The sequence below is a fragment of the Hemicordylus capensis genome, chromosome 2, assembly GCF_027244095.1.
Source record: "Hemicordylus capensis ecotype Gifberg chromosome 2, rHemCap1.1.pri, whole genome shotgun sequence".
Lineage (NCBI taxonomy): Eukaryota > Metazoa > Chordata > Lepidosauria > Squamata > Cordylidae > Hemicordylus > Hemicordylus capensis.
The window spans coordinates 102,474,304-102,491,546 of NC_069658.1; the positions used below are offsets into that span (position 1 = coordinate 102,474,304).

Genomic DNA, 17,243 nt, shown 5'->3' on the forward strand with positions numbered 1-17,243 from the left:
ATCCCATAAACTGTGAGTGTATGTTATACACTGCAATTTTTGGATGAAAACCTCTTCCTCTTTAAAAAGGAACAAACATTTTACATGATTGGTGCCAGCAGGATGTTGGATCCCGCTGATAAGGGGAGAGGAAAAGAGGAGACAGGATCCACCCCCTTCTCCAAAGTGTCTCCTCCTTGTTCTTCTCTGAAGATCCTTGGGGAGCAGCCATATTGGACAAATGCCATTCTTCTGCTGAAAAGGATGAGAAAAAACAGAGGAAGGCTGCCTTTCTCCTTCTTCAACACCAGTCCATTTATGAAAGACAGCACTCAGAAACTGGTTCAGTGCAACCTTCCAAAGATTTATTGAGGGAGATGAGGGAAGGAGAACTCCCAGGAAGGGATGAAAGCATATGAATGACATCCATGCAAAAAGTAGATAAAAACTTGCTTGAACAAAGGGAGAAATCCTGAGAAAGGTTACCTTTATATATCACTGTTTCCAAAAAAGTGTCCATGAACACATGCACTTGAGCTACATTTGTACGTTATGGGGAAAAGTTTGACAAGATAAAGTTTGTCTGAGTCACACTTCCTCCTTTTGTGGTTCTGGCTTAATATGAAGTTGAACTCATGCATTTCCCCTGTGGACAAACCTATCAATGGGATTGGGTGGGTGATATCCTAATTTTCAGTAGATTTTGAATAACTATTAAAATGTTGTGGCGTAATATTTGCTATTAATTTCACTTAAAATAGTGTTGCTTAACTGCATGTAGATAACAGCGATTGTGTTAGAACCTTTAGACACATGAAGTGATGAAGAAGAAAGTAACCTTTGAAAACTTTGCTTTAATAGTGAAGACAAAAATTTAGAATCAGCTGTTGTCAGAGTCATCAACCCTGAAGAAAGATGTGATGGCAACCTGGGGTTACTAGAATCCTCTTCATCTCTAGTAGCAAAAGAGATTCTCCAAGAGGCACCAGAGTTAATCACTCAGCAACTGGCTCATCTCCTCAGAGGTGAGAAATTACTCTTTATATTAAATACTGAAAGGTTTAATGGGGTGTTTCTGAAACCGCTCATGCAGAGAAACTGCGATCCATTCTTTGGTTAACAATCCCTTTAAAGACCATAGGAAGCTGCATGAAAGAAGCAGGGTGTAAAGAGTTTGTTAAAGAGTAACATTATGTGAAGATTGTATTAAAGCGTAATATTATGTGGAATAAAAATGTGCATTTAAAACTAGGCATGACTGGGGAGTTTGCTGTATCATTAGACAGAAATGTTATGTAGATATATCTGGACATCATCTGGGTAACAGGACTATTGTTTTAATTTTGTTCCTGGAGCATGTGGAATTTGAAAGAACATGCCATGTAGCAGACAGTGGCTGGCATCCAGACTAATGAAGCATGGTGCTTCTGAAGAGTTCAACTAACTCAGCTCCACCACTCTTACAGTGGCATGGGGTAAAATAACAATCTTCCCTTCCTCCAGAAGTGCTCTGTGTCACCTAGAAATATATCCATGAGAGTTGAACAGCCCTCAGGAACATATTTACAGGTGGCACAAAATGCTTGTGGTGGAAGGGAAGGTCATCAAACTTTTCTCTCTTCCCCATGCAGGCATGGTGCAACCTTAGTCCTGAACTTTTCAGAACCACTGTTACTATATCAGTGCTCTCCTGTGGCACTAGCACTAGGACATTCAGTGTCATGTTGACACTGAATGTGATCAAACATATATTGACATATTTTGTTCATATTTTGAACCTATATCAGCTTCTGTGGATCCTAGGTTAGTGGCTCTTCTTCCCATTGCCAGAGTCCCATCAGGCACTGGATGATGTGAGTTGAATAACAGAAGAATTCTTGTTAGAGTCCATACAGCCCTGTATTCTGTGTTTGACAGTGAAGAGCCAAATATCCTGTAGAAGCTCAAAGGTGAATGATAGAGAATGATAGAGAGTGCTGCCTCAGGGGTTGTTTGTCCCCAGTAATTAGTAATTAAAGGTATACTACATGTACATGTGAAAGCTTAATTTCTAATGACCGTGCTTTTACATAGGCAATGGACCGGTTCAGATGAAACCGCCCTGGCACACACACATATGAAGGTTGACACATCTAGAGTGTCCCTGTTGGGGCTTCCTCAGTAGATGTCCTAGTGCCCTTCTGGCATGGCAGAGCCACTTTATTGCATGGTAGGGCCATTATTCACCCAAATTGCCCCAATATATGCATTTTAAATACTTGTTTAAACAAGATTTTCAATGCCAATGTGGGGTGATCCTCAGATCCTACTAGACTGCTTCCATCCATTTGTTGGGTTCCATGTTCTACCCTCTTCTGCTACTGCTGTCTATTTGGGGGATGTGCCTGTAATGTCAAAGATTATAATATTCCTGTAAGAACAGGTCAGCACTGTAGGTGTTCTCCAGGACCCAGCTTTGTTCCTGGATAGTCACAGACCACAGTCATGGCCAGGAGTGCTTTTTATTAAATACATCTAGTTTGCTAGCTTTGCTTCTTTTCTGGAGAATAGGGAGTTTGTCCGTCATCAATTTTCTAGTAATTTCAAGCATTGACTAGTGTATGGGAAGGCAAAATAAAAATATGAGGGGGAAAATAAAATACTGTGGGGAACCCATAGATGTTGCTTTACCCTTCCTTGTGTCTATAATCCATCAGACCCTCTATTCTTCCTTGAGCACCTGCTGTTCCTGAGCAGCAGAAGCAAATGCATCATGCCATCAACCTTCATATCTACTGTTGTAGCAGAAATAATCCCTTTACAGACTTAAGGCAGTCACCTCAATTCACTAGCAATGAGGTTTGCCCTGGATATACCTTTCTTTCTTCTATGAATGCCGTTAAGAAATTCCCATTCAGTTTTCTCATCCGTTACAGTCCTGAGCAACGTACAATCAAAATAAAAAATTGTTTAATTTAAAAAAAAAATTGGTTACATTTGTCATTCTTCTGTAAGTACTTATGTGTTGCGATTTTGGTTTCTTTGATACTAGGTGGCCTGCCACAGAGCCATGTGGTTTTCTTGTTAGAATACAGGAGTGGTTTACCATTGCCTTCTCCTGCGCAGTATGAGATGATGCCTTTCAGCACCTTCTTATATTGCTGCTATAGGTGTTTCCTATAGTCTGGGAAACATACCAACAGGGATTTGAACCAACAGCCTCCTGCTCTCTAGGCAGGTTGCTTCCCCGCTGCACCATTAGATGGCAGTAGTATAATATCTTTATTAGGATCAACTAGAAAGTCACAACATAGTGAGATAGCTGTTCTGTTTTGCCAAATTCTTCCTCAGACTGGATGTTCAACAACAGCTAAGCAAAAAATGTGGGAAGGAGAAGAGAAAAAAAATCTTGCAGGTAAAGGACATGGTGCAAGACCATCTATAGTCTGTATGTGAAAGTCTTAAGATGATGAATTAGTCTCTTTAGAGACTAAGTGTGGCTCCAGACTATGCAGAACCTTGGTTGAAGCAGTGTTTCGTGTGACCTTCATCAGTTTGAGGAGCACATGGTTCTTCTCCCATCTCTGCACTTTTTTCCTAGATTAGGATATGCCAAGATTGGTCATGATCCCACCAATCCGAACCCACCAGTCTCAGCTTTTCCTAATCAATGTGCTTCAAAGAATGAGATCTGAACCCAAGAGTTAAAATTAGTTTCAGATCTCAAGTCCTCTGAAACAAATAGGTTAGGATAAGCTGAGATTGGTGGGTTTGGACATCACAACCAAGATATCCTAATCTATATACAGTGTTCTCTCTAATTTTTTTCATCAGTGTGTGGAATGAGTTTTGTTCTGGGCAGCAGTATCAAGGCAGTGTGTGCACACATGCATTCAGAGTGGGGCTTTCCTGATTCAACCTGCATGGGATCTAAAATTAACTGAGTGGACATCAGAAAATGTGTGAGCGCATGCACATAAGCACGCCTTAAAGGGAACAGTGCCTAGATAGGAAGTACTACTACAACAAATATTTATATACTGCTTTCAAACAAAAGTTCCCAAAGTGGTTTACATATAAATACATAAATAAATAATAAAATAAAATGACTCCCTGTCCCCAAAGGGTTCACAGTCTAAAAAAAGAAACACAATAGACACTAGCAACAGTCACTGGAGGAATGCTGTGCTGGGGATAGATAAGACAAGTTGCTCTCCCCCTGCTGAATAAAGAGAATCATCACTTTAAAAAGGTGTCCCTTTGCTCAGCAGGGGACTCATGTAGGCACTCATGTGGGGATGGGAGTGGTGAGAATGTGTTCCTGGCACTGAGGGAGGTCATGTGGAGCTTGACTTCAATTGTGATTCTATTTGATGTCAGGAAAGGAAAGGAAAGGAAAGGAAAGGAAAGGAAAGGAAAGGAAAGGAAAGGAAAGGAAAGGAAAGGTTGTGCCCTTGAGTCAGTGTTGACTCCTGGAGACCACAGAGCCATGTGGTTTTCTTGGTAGAATACAGGAGTGGTTTACCACTGCCTTCTCCCACGCAGTAGAGCCTCCCTAAATACATTTGTTTGTGCCAAATACAAAACTGGGACAAACAATGGAAACAAAGAAGCAATAGTCACCCTCATTTTGGAAAAATAAAAGCCAGCAGCACCAGCTAACTTATATTTCTTTCATGTGCATTGTATATCCCTGAACCTGTTCTATTGCTGTTTTCCTATAACAAAACTTAGCTAAGAGAAATTGAGCCTGCACCCATCCAGTTAGGGCACTGTAAAAGACTCTATAAGCTTCTAAAGATACTTTTGTGTTTTCTAACATCTGAGTTCTTGGCAGCTGGGTAACCACGGTTTTTAAAGTGTGCCACCCCCAATATCATCTAGGGTGGTTTTTTAAAGTGTTCTTGTAACCTACTGAGTACTTATTTTACTGGTAACTAAAAGCTGAGAGAGCCTCAGACTGAAGCAGTCTGTAGCATTTGAATAAAGCATTTCTTTTTTCTTTTTGTTCTTTGCGATTTTAATAATCCTCTTTGAGTGGATTTTCAACTCAGGAAAGTGGGGCTGAAAGAGTATTTTCTTCTCTGGTGCAACACATCTCATCCATTCAGCAACCTATTAGTTTTCTCACCACGTGTAAGCTTACATGTGGAAGGTTTTTGTACTTTTCTAGTAGTAAGAGAAGGAGAAGAAGCCACTACCACCCTCCATTAGAATGCATTCTGCAAGGGCAGTGGTAACTTCTACGGCTTACCTCCATGGGATTTCATTAGATGCCATCTGTCGGGCAGCAATGTGGAAAGGGCTCTTGTCCATCATGTGCTACTATGCTTTGGACACCGGTTTAAGAGCCCATTCACAGTTTGGAGCAACAATCCTCGACATAGTTCTTCAATAGATGCCCGCTTCTCCCACTGTCCTGGTGAATAGCTTGCTAATCTCCAAAGTGTGGACAATAGGATCACTAACAAGAAAGTCAGGTTGCTTACCTGTAACAGTAGTTCTTGTAGTGTTCCACTGTCCTTCACACAACCCTCCCTCCTCTCTGCTGTAGCAGCCACCTACCTGTTATGTATGATCATGGCGGTCAGGGACTGAGGGAGCTAATCTGTGAGGGACTATATGTGTGTCACCAAGGGGGCGGGACTACCTCCAAAAAGCTTATAGCTTACAGCTCTAGAAGGTTCTGAGGTCCTGTCTACACAGGAGCAGATATCCAAAGTGTGAAGGACAATGGACCACTACAAGAACTACTGTTACAGGTAAGCAACCTGACTATATTGTGGCAGTGAATTCTATACTATAAATTAATTACACACAGTGTGAAGAAATGCTTCCATTTGTCTGTTCTGAATCTCCTGATATCTTCTGTCAGTTTAATGGGCTGACCATCAGTTCTAGTATTATGGAAGGGGGGGAAACTTAACTTCTATCTACTTTCTTCACACCATGCTTGAAACTTTAAACTTCTATCATGTCCTTCTTTAGTCATATTTTTTCTAAACAAAAAAGCCCCAAATGGTTTAGTTTTCCTTGTAAGGAAGGTGCTCCAGACCCCTGCTCATTTTGATTGCCCGTTTTTATGTGGTGAGATAGCTGTCTATGATATTCTAAATGTGGCTGCACCATAGATTAGTATAAGGGCATTACCTGTACAATAGTGACAGTTTTATTTTCAATCTCTTTCCTAGTGATCCTTAGCATGGAGTTCAGTTTTTTTTAGTTTCTGCACACAGGGTCAATGTTTTAACTGAGTTACCACCACAACCTCAATATTGCTCTCCTGGTTAGATACCACTAGTTCTGACCATATCAGCATAAATGTGAAATAGGGATATTTTGCCCCATTATGCATCACTTTTCACTTCCATTATTTTATTGCCTATTCCTCTAGTCTGAAGAAATCCTTTTGAAGCTCTTATCAATACACTCTGGTTTTCAGCGCACTGAAAAACTTGGTGTCACCCACAGACTTGACCATAATAAGGGTTTGTGTGTGATTTTGTGAACATTTTTATCAGCATCATAATATGCCCAAAGCGATTTTCAGGTGCTACAAAGGTTGAATAAAGTTTTCACTTATTCAGGAAGTTACTCTCAATAGGATCTCTGTGCTCTCAGTATTATGAGCATGTAGCCATATCTGATTGGTACATAGCTTCATGACATCATCACCTTACAACATAATCCTTGTTTAGCTGCCACTACTTTAAGAAGGAGAAAAAAGCCTTTAGCAAGAGAGAGAGAGAGGGAGAGAAGGCACTGAAGCAGCTGCTGCAAGCAGAAGAAACAATTGAACTGAACTGCTTTGGGAAAAGCTGAATATTCACACACGTGTGTGAGAGAAAATATTACTGCCCTACTAAAAATATCACTTTTGATCCAGAAATCAAAATGGAGAAACATTTGATCCAGCTCTAAAACAGATTACTGTGTTCAGTGTTAGCTTTTAGGAATCATGAAAGTAAAATAACCATGCAAGTCTGACTAAAGAGATGGAATTTACATGCAAATCACTACTATCAAGGTTGCAAAATAGAAAACTAAACACATCTGTGCAAAATCATTGTGTGAGAGAGATTTCAAGGTCCTTTCTGAGCTCTGTTGTTCCGTGATATTTTTGTCACTTCTTCATTTATACAGTAGATTAATTTTCCTCGGTAGACTTCAGCACAACCTGGTTCAAGAATGAAAGTACTCTAAGATAGGCTTCTCTGTTAGTCAAGGCCTGCTCCATTTCTGGGTTCATGCCAGAAGCAAACAATTAGAAAACCTGCCAGAGACTTGAGCGTGTATCATTTTATTTCCTGAGAGGTGTTTATTAGGGGACTGTTGCCAAACCCAGGATCCATTAAATTGCTGAATCATTACATTTTTGGTTGGAGCCAGCTGGCAGGGGTATAATTCAGGAACTGATTGTCAGGTATCTTGGGTCAGTACACGTTCAAAACTGCCTCCTTCTGTTTATTTGTATAAGGCCTTGAAGCATGGCACAAGGTGCACAGATTGTAACATGTAAGCACAGGCAAATTTTAGGAAGGAAAACATCATTGTGCAATTTAGGTGCAGACCCCAAAATGCCACCCACGGCAATGGATGATCCATTGGGGCTTCCCATGAAGAAGATTTGACTGTTATTGCAGTAGCTCACATCAGCTATGTTGTTGTAAAATCTCTTTTTAAGGAATTTGGGAAGAAGGTCAGCATTTTTTAAAAAAAAATCTTTTTTGTGAATCTTGATTATTCACGGGATAGATGGTTCACCCGTTTCTTGTGTGGTCATAAAGGCTAATAGAATTCCCCTGCTTGTTCATTTCACTAATAAAATTCTGTATTTTTCTTTCTTGTAGCAGAGCTTTCTGCGTTGTCTTTACTTTCTTGTACTTTTGTTTAGTTCAGAGATTAAAACAAGGTTAAAGGTTTCTAAATTTCTGAATCTATTTATATTTTGGACCTTAAAAAAATTAAATTAAAACACCCAGCTCCAAATGCCTTAGCAATTCGCTCAGTAGTGTTTTCCTCAAATGATCCCCCCTCCTGATTGTTTAATTTTGATACTCATCTGTTGGTTTTGATTAAGGTAAAATGTTCACTTCTGAAGTGAATTATGAAATTAGCAAAGCAGGTTGTTGTTGTTTTAAGTCCAGTAAGGCATAGCGATGCATAGCCTTTGGTCACATTATTTTGAAGTGAACTGAACACACATGGGAGGGAGCGGGATGATACTTACTGGCCCTTCTTCCCAGGACTGGCTTCAAGTGGCCTCAAATGGCCTCAGCTGAGCCACCTCAAGTGGCAGATGATCAGGGGGGCGGGCGGGCACTGCTGTAGGCAAGGGTGAAATTCAGTCTCACTCCTGTCCCCCAATCCTACCATTGCCCCTGCTGCTTTCAATTCACCTGCCCCCATATCTGACTGCTGCTGCTGCTGCTCAGTGGCGGTCTGAAGAGACACTCTCCCTCCACATCATGCTGCCCTTGAAAAGGAGGAGGGGGACAGAGCACAAGAAGAGTGGAGGGTGATGTGTAGATGCTCTAGTCCATCACTCTCCTTCCACTGTGCTGAGAGGGAGGGGCCCTTCACGCTGCTACTGAGTGGCAGTGGTGCACAGACACTGTAGTCCACATTTCTTCTCCACCTCATCCTCTCCATCCTCTTCCTCCTTCCCATGTGGAGGAGGGCCCCATCACACTGCTACTGAGTGGCAGTGGTACGCAAGTGAGGCAATAATGGTGGCATGTGTGTGGGGGGGACTTTTGGTTCCGCTTCTCAGCCACCTGAGAGTCTAGAATTACCCCTGCTGCTCCCCACTTCCAAAGCATACTCAGTATAACTGTGAAATTGTATTTACATATACTCTTCCAGAACTTATGCTATAGGAATGGGATCGTGCTCGCTTTTATGTATGCTCATTGTATTCAAAGTAATGAATGCACAATCTTATCCTGATGATGTGTATGGGTTTGTTGTGGATGATGAAAGAATCTGTTGCAATTATCTTTTAATTCTGTGGGAATGTTGTTAAAAGTACTCCATCTCATCTTCACGTGTTTGCAGAGGAATCTCTAGGCTTCTGAACATTTCCTAGAACTGGATTGAACAGGTGGAGGCACATTTTGATTTCCATCCGTGGTGATTGTCTCTAGCTGCTTATGCAAATAAAGCGGGGTAGGCAGAGACTTCTTTGTCAGGGCAGAATCTGAGTTTTATACACAATTGCTCAGCTAACACCGGCAAAGAGCCACCATGGCCAGGAATAAAAAATATTGGCACTGTGAGCAAGGCAGTTATGTGTATTAGCATTCAGACCATTACAAAGGTAGGAAGAGCATCTTGTCACTCACAGGATATTTCTTTTAAGTTCTCCTGAGGCAAAAATAATATTGCGGCATTAAGGGAAGGTTCTTGTGACCCGTGAGAAGACAGTTGACTGGGAATCGAGAGATTCACGAACTCTGTACACTCCCAATTTCTAGTCGTAAGAACTTGGAAATTTTGCTGCAGTGTTGGGTTTGCACCCAGGAACTGTAATCTAGAATTTGATCTAGGTTTGCTGTTCCCAGGTAAATGTTGGGTTGGTGTGTTTCCAGCCTGACATCACCACAAAATTTCCAGATTCTTTTTATGTCTGGAATTTGGGAGTGTGCACAGCTTGCGTGGGTCAAGTTATACACATGGCTATTTGGGAATCAGAGACAGGTATGTTGAGCGCCACTTCCAGATTACCCTGACTGACTCAAGGGTAGACGCAAGTAAAGGCAAAGTTTGCCATCGAGTCGGTGTCAACTCCTGGCGACTACATATCCCTGCGGTTGTCTTTGGTAGAATACAGGAGGAGTTTACCATTGCCATCTCCTGTGCAGTATATGATGCCTTTCAGCATCTTCCTATATTGCTGCTGCCCAATATAGGTGTTTCCCATAGTCTGGGAAACATACCAGCAGGGATTCGAACCAGCAACCTCTGGCTTGCTAGTCAAGTCATTTCCCCGCTGTGCCATTGAGACTGAAAGAATACATTTTCAAATGACAGCTGTAGAAATTAGGTGCCTGCTGGTTCTTTTCAAGCAGTTGTGTCCTTTATGAAAGGATATTGTTGTACTTTCTCTATCAGTTTAGCCTGCAGTCATGATACAACATGTGCTAGCTCTGGAGAGTTACTTAGCTACTGATTCTGTCTTGCTGTGAGATTCCCAGTGGTAATGATTACTCTCAGCCTTAGTTCCTCCCATTTGCAGTCTTTTAAATCCTGCAAGCATGCATGTTTATATCCATTTTATGGTACAACTAGAGTTATCTAAGGTTAAAATGGTGGTGTCTTAGCTGTGATTCTATCATGAAGCAGTCTGAAGTGGGCTGTTTCAAGTGTTTGATTGTAGGCCAGTTCTCAGGGATGGTATGGCAGCCCACCTAGTTCCTCCCTGCATGGATAACCTGCAGAGAAAGGAAGGCGAAATGGACCACACTCCTTTTCTTCTTCCCTTCCTAATAGAAAAGAAAGAGAAAAGGTTTGGAAAGCGGGGTGTGATTTTAATAGGAAATAAAGAGAAAGGAGGAGGAGGGATGTCATTTGCTGTTCTGCTTCAAACATCCCTGGAGGGGAGAAGAAAAGGAGTGTGGTCCATTTTGCCTTCCATTCTCTGCAGACTATCCATGCAGGGAGGTACTAGGTGGGCTGCCATACAGTAGCAAAGCCAGACCAGCGGTGGCCCGTGTCCGCATCCCTGCTTGCCCCACCCCCTACGTCTGATGTCAAATGTGGGGGTTAGCCATGCCCCTGTGTCTGATGTCAGATGCGGGGTGTGTGGTCAGGCTCCTGAACAGGGCTGCGTGGCCCCGCTCAGGAGTTAGATTCAGGCCAGCGCTGCATTTGTAGCGTGGCCAGGAGCATCTCTTCCCTGCCTTAAGGGCAGGGAGAGCCTCTCCTGGTCATGTTGTGAATGTAGTGCTGGCCATCTAACTCCCGAACGGGGTCGTGCAGCCCTGCTTGGGAGCCACCCCCCCCCGACATCAGATGTGGGGTGTGTGTTGAGGCCACGAGGTGCGGCCACTGAGGGACGGCGGCCTGGGTTCTTTGATGAACCTGGTCGCCCAATGTTGGCTACACCCCTGCTGCCATACCATCCCCGAGAACTGGCCTACAATCGAACACTTGAAACAGCGGGCTTCAGACTGCTTCCTGATAGAATCACAGCTGTGGTGTTATAAGACTGCAGTGTTTATTCTGTGTATTGGTGTGCATGGAACCATTCCAGGTGGTTCGGTTAGAATTCCTTACTGGACTCCCCTTTATAGGCATCCCAAACTAGTTGAACTGGGCTAAACTGACCTGATTCAAACCAGGCCCAGTTCAGCTCAAATTTGGACTGCCCCCACTTTTTTGGTGGGGGGCAGTTGAGTCCATTTTGAGCTCAAACCGGTCGAACCAGGATGGTTTTAATTGAATTGGGTTTGGTTCTGCACACCCCTAATGATGTTGGGGCAGCAGTTCCCCCAGTTCTGTCATTCTTCTAGGTTAGGGGTGCATAACCTTTTTGCACCGATGGACCTTTCAGATTCTCAAGTATTACCCATAGATCCCTACCCAATATACATAACATATTTTCATAAGACTGAAGAATCTGCAGGAGGTCTGTGAGACTTCAGTGGGATCACAGAACTACAGCAAGAAAGCACTGGCAACAAAGCAGTAAATTATTGAGATATAGCTCTGGGCCCTTTTCATATGCATTGTTAAGAAAGACTGGGAATGGTAGAGCCTATTAGATTCTGGTGTCTCTTGGTAACAATGCAGGTATAGTTTAAATTCAAGAAAAATAAAGTATGTGCTTTCATTATACAGTATATTATGGTTTTGGGGAGCTACCTTTAATTACATATTTAATTTTCCATGGATCTCTGGGGTGCACTGGTTCAAATATGAACCAGTTCATGGTTCGGTGAACTGGTTCGTTTTGGTCTGGATGGTCCATGAACTAGTTTGGTGGTCCAAGTGTGGCACTGGTGGGGGGGGGCAGTGAGTGGCACTTTAAAAATGAGTAGTGCAGGTCCTTACCTGCCTGTCTGCTGCTCCATGCAGCTTCCTGCTGCGGTGGCACTCCCGCCAGCAACCCGCATTCAGCACTGGCATACACATGGCCTCTGCACATGCGCCAAAGCCATTTGTGTGGTCAGCAATACAATGCTGATCACACAAATGGCTTCCATGCATGTGCGGAGGCCATGTGCATGCTGGTGCCCCACTCAGGTTGCTGGGGGCAGTGCTGCCACAGCAGGAAGCTTCATGGAGCGGCAGACATGAAGATGAGGACCTGCGCTAATCACTCTTAAAGGTGCCGTTTGCCACTCCCCCCAGGTGCCACATTCACACACAGTGCGCGAACCTCGGTTCCTACTGCGATGGAGAAAATCCTGGTGCTTCTGGAGTTCAGGTGGGAAAAGATCTTATCAGGAAGCCACTTCCCTGAAGGCAGACCCCAGCAGCATCGTTTTTAAAAACACAGATGGAAGCAGTTGAGTTTATATTTCCTGGAAGACCTTTACCCAACTGGCATTGAGGCACAAGGACTTAAATATAATTCCTATCTTTCCTCCATATCAGTAAGAGAGAGGCACTATTGATATTAGTTCCCTAACTCCAAGAACTCTTGCAGAAGACATTTTGTAGCAATAATGCAATTTTGTAGAATTGCATTATTGAACTCTGCATATAACAGTTGTGTCTTAACACCTCTTCATATCTTCCTGAATGGTCTCAATCCTGGCAGGTTGGGCCATTTGTCACCACTTGGGGTGCTTTTTTTCTACCCTCACTCCCGAGAGAAAGCTGGGATGTATTTCTGGAGAAAAAATTGTAAGCTTCGCTATTCTTAATTTTTAATTTTTCTTTTTACAAATGTGGTCATGTTTGACTTGTAACAATTGATTCTTTTTAGAAGTAGACATACTTGATCCAATGCCATGTGATGGTCAGGAAGCTGATTCTGTAAAATAAAAATCAACTTCAGTTTACTTTTTAGGTATTGCTTTTGCTACCATCAATATGTGCAGTCACATAGTCCCAAGATTTATCTCTCAACTTAATTGAGATCCTGAATTGATTTGGCAAAAGCTGTTGTGTAATTATTGCTCAACTTGTTATCAATTGTTTAATTATGCTGTGCTGACAAGTAATAAATTAAAATAAAATTAATCAAATAATGTTACTGTAGTTGTATTGAAGCATAGCCTTCTTGATCTTTTTTTCTGTACAATTAGGCTCACAATCAGTGCTGATCTTGTAGTCAGCTTTAATTCTAAACTAATGAGGCTGTATTGCTTTACAACTTGGCAGCTACCTATCATTTTCCATTTTAAGCCAAATGCTTTAAAGTATTTACTGTACGAATGCTATTTCCTACATTCTTATCATATTTTGTAGAACTCTGTCCCAGTACAAGTGAATCCTCAGTATGTAGGAGCCACTTTGAATTTCACTGTGTGCCTGTTTCCAATTACTGGTGATCTATACACATAGAGGTGACCACTAGTCAAATGATCAGTCTGGTATGCCATCATGGACATTAAGGGGTAGATTAGAAAGGAAAGTGTGCATTTGAAAAAATTTGATTCAAATAGCCTACTAGGATGAATAGGAAAGAGTGAAAATAAATAAAATGATAGCTAGCTATATCTTTAAAAATAATCACAAAAGTCAGGATAATAAAATAAGAATTCTAGTTTCTCTTCTGCCTTTTTCTTGTTGGTTAACATTTTCATTTAAACATTTCAGGGAGCATATTATTCAAAACTATGGCAGTGGATTCTAAAAGAACTAATGAGGAACAGGAAGAAGTACTTTCAAGTTTGGAGAAGAAATTTCCAGACTTGCTACCCCGAGAGGATATTATCACTGTCCTACAGGAGGCTGAATTTCACGCAGATGGTATAACATTCTTCTCTCTCTCTCTCGCTCGTTCTCACTCTCTCTCTCTATCTCATCCACTGAGACATATTTTTCTGAAGTAACCTCTTTTAGATTGAATGGAAATGACATTATATAGCATCAGGAGATCTCTAAAATGTAAAACAATTCATCATCTCAGTGTGTGGCAATTATTTATTGAGTAAATGGCTGGCTGGCACACATTTCTGTGAAAGACCCTTTATCCCAAAGAACTCAATTTGCCTTAAATGCTAAACTGACAACTTAAGCTCCTAAAACGTAGGATCCATAGCCTAGTCATCACAAATAGCAGATGAGGTGCTAAACAAGTGTATGGATGTAGCATGTTTGACGGCAGATGAGGACTTGCATGATGGAATGCTGCTTGGTACAAAAAGGTTCCATGTGCATAGAAAGCTAGGTATCAGGAAGAAGGATTCTAGCTTACCCTTCTGTCTGACATGCTAGTTATCTATTACCAGAAGGGTAGCCATGTTAGTCTGCTGTAGCCAAACTGTAAAGAGTCTTGTGGCACTTTAGAGATTAACATATTTATTTCCTCATAAGCTTTCATTTGTGGAGTAGGAATTGATTTCATGGAGAATCTTTTCATCAGCTTGCAACTCAGTACTGACCCACAGTGAATCTTTGAATGAATGCTCACAATTTTTCTTCCTGTTGAAAGGATCAGAACAATTTTATTTTATTGTTTGGCAAAGGGTGGGTTAGTTTTACCACAAAAGGAAACAAATATTAACGTCCAATTTTCTTCTCAGATCCAATATTTTTTGTTATATTGCATTTTGCTGAACTTAATCATGTAACTAACGTTCCTGTCTGTCCACAGGTCTAAGGATTGAAGATGCTATGCTCAAGGATCTCAAAGAGGTGTCAGATGGAGAAATAAAAGTAGCAGTTAGTACTGTGTATATGAATTTAGAGGTAAGGAGAAAGTAATATGGGTTGGGATTTTAGAACTGTTTTTTTTAAGGCCAATTTCCTCCCTTTGCTGCATGACCAGATTTTTATTATTGATTATCTTTGACTTAAGTTGTGTAACTAATATTCCAGAACAACTCCATGTTGGGCACTGTAGATACAGTTCCTATACAATCAGTAGTGGTTGAATGGCATTACCTTGCTCTTGATTCCCTCCCCCCCGCCGTACCTTTTCTCTATATCTATATGAAGATAGTGATGAGAAACTGGTAGCCTGGCCCTAGTCATAGCCTAGAGGGGGCATAGTTTATTGGCAGAGCACATGCTTTGAATGCAAAAGGTCCCTGATTAGGCCATCCCCTTTTAAAGGTTTTCAGATAGCAAGGGATGGGAAGCACCTCTGTCTGTGAGACTGGAGAGTCGTTGCCAGTTGGAATAGACAGTGCTGGGTTACATGTACCAATAGTCTGATATACTGTAATAAGGCATCTTCATGTGCTTATATATGTTAGTCCAGGGCTTTAGCTGCTGTAGCTAAAGTAGTTATTTCTCACAGTCATATAGCCTACCATTTTCAACTGTGGTCCTCAAAGCTTGTACAGTTATATTCAAATGTAGCAAATGTCGATGCTGCCAGGTGGATGGAGGGTAAGTGCACATACCAGCTACAATGACAGCTTAGAGAGTACAACCAAGGTATGCACCTCATGGAGCCCTGCCATTGCCTGTGCACACCCCTCTTTTCTCTCAGCAGTAATAGTTGGTAGATGTGCCGACTTTTCTTCCCTGTGGCTGCCATTGAGCAGTGGTAACCAAGTATAACAGAGCTGTATCATTGCATACCCTTCTGCCTTACTGCTTGGCATAACCGTCTTGAATACGAATAGGGATATTGGTAAGAAAAAGTATTTGTAAAAAACAGTATTATTTTTGTGGGCATCAACTGCTGTTGATGGAAAAGAAGGAAACTTTTTTTAATTTTCATACCATTTTTTCCTGGTAGAATGAGGAGAACAATTACATCTGAGCTATAGACAAAGTTTAATAAGAACAGAGTCGTGTCCTTACTATCCTGAGTATTTGTTGACTCTAAATGTTAAACCAGCTGACTTTGAGTTTCCATGGATGTCTGTGATAATCACCTATCACAGAAGTTCAGAGAGATCCAGAGTCAAATGGATAAATCAGCTAGGGCTATGTATGCTGCTGTTCTTTCCTATCATTATCAAATTGTGGCTGAAGAGAGGAAAAGAATCTAGGGATGTGCACGAACCAGTTCGCAGGCCATGTTGGAGGTCTGCGAACTGTTTTGCTTTTCCAGTGGTCCGATGAACCGCCGGCGAGGGGGGGTTGCTTTAAGGGTGGGAAGGGGTTGTACTTACCCCTCCCACTGCTTTCCCCCTTCCGGCGCTCCAGTTTTGGGCAAAATCTTCGGGGCGGCAGCGTTCCTCCCTGCTGCCCCTGCCTCCTTGTTGTTCTCCAAAACCGGAAGTAACATGGGCACATGTGCATGCATGGCGGTGGCGGGCACATGCACCCGTATTACTTCCAGTTTTGGAGAACAATAAGGGGGCAGGGGCGGCAGGGAGGAACGCTGCTGCCCCGAAGATTTTGCCAAAAACTGGAGTGCCGGAGGGGGAAAAGCAGCAGGAGGGGTAAGTACAACCCTCACCCCCGCCCTTAAAGCAATACACACACCCCGGCGTTGGACTGTGCCTCCACGGTCTGTGCACTTCACTGAAAGAATCCCTGCACTTATCTGATAGCCATAAGGCAGTAGTGGTGTGCGAGCCAGCTTGGTTCGAGCTAGGCTCAATGTCTCAGCTTGAAAGGTTTGGAGTTGAACTGAACCACGCTTGAACTGAGCTGGTTCGGAGCTCTACTTGTAAAGGGAAATCTGGTGAGGATTCCTCTTTATCAGTAAAGCGTGGCCAGGAGGGCTTCCCTAAAAGTAGAATGGGCGGGAGGGGGGTAAGCATCTACTTACAAGTGCCGCTGCCACAGAGAAGGGGAGGCCATTTTACTGCACATGTGGAGGCCATTTTACTGACCTCCATGCTGCGTGGTCACGCAAATGGCCTCTGTGCATACGTGGAGGTCAATAAAATTGCCTCAATGCATGCGCAGAGACCTGAACTGGGCCAGTAGTGGCCCTGACTACTCCAGGGAAGGCTGGTAGGGATGGAGAGGAGTTGCTGCCCCCCACCCCGTGGCAGCACTTGTAAGTAATTGCTTACCCCCCTCCTACCCTTTAGGGAAGCCCCCCCCCCGTATAGGGAATCCTCACCAGATTCCCTTTTACCAGTAGGGCTCTGAGCCATTTCAAACTGACTTGGATCTGCTTCAGGTGGGCATAAAATTGGGTCAGATTGAGCTGGCAAAACTGATTTTGTGCCCATCCTCATAAGGCAGCCATAATATGC

General features: G+C 42.6%; 1 protein-coding gene across 15 annotated transcripts in view; it reads left to right on the plus strand.

Annotated features, from left to right (window-relative positions):
- PRUNE2 (prune homolog 2 with BCH domain) overlaps positions 1 to 17,243 on the plus strand; it is a 279,200-nt gene that overhangs the window by 103,501 nt on the left and 158,456 nt on the right. For 12 of the 15 annotated variants that reach the window (XR_008315441.1, XR_008315442.1, XM_053292147.1 and 9 more), the window contains exons 4-6: positions 841 to 1,004; positions 13,729 to 13,881; positions 14,729 to 14,823. Coding sequence is in view for 13 of the 15 variants with exons in the window: in XM_053292137.1 (XP_053148112.1) it covers positions 841 to 1,004; positions 13,729 to 13,881; positions 14,729 to 14,823 (412 nt within the window). In the remaining 2 variants the exon portion in view is untranslated. Of the gene's footprint in view, positions 1 to 840; positions 1,005 to 3,309; positions 3,374 to 6,667; positions 6,797 to 13,728; positions 13,882 to 14,728; positions 14,824 to 17,243 lie in introns of those variants that run through there. The other 3 variants (XM_053292144.1, XM_053292146.1, XM_053292145.1) reach the window with 3 other exon arrangements.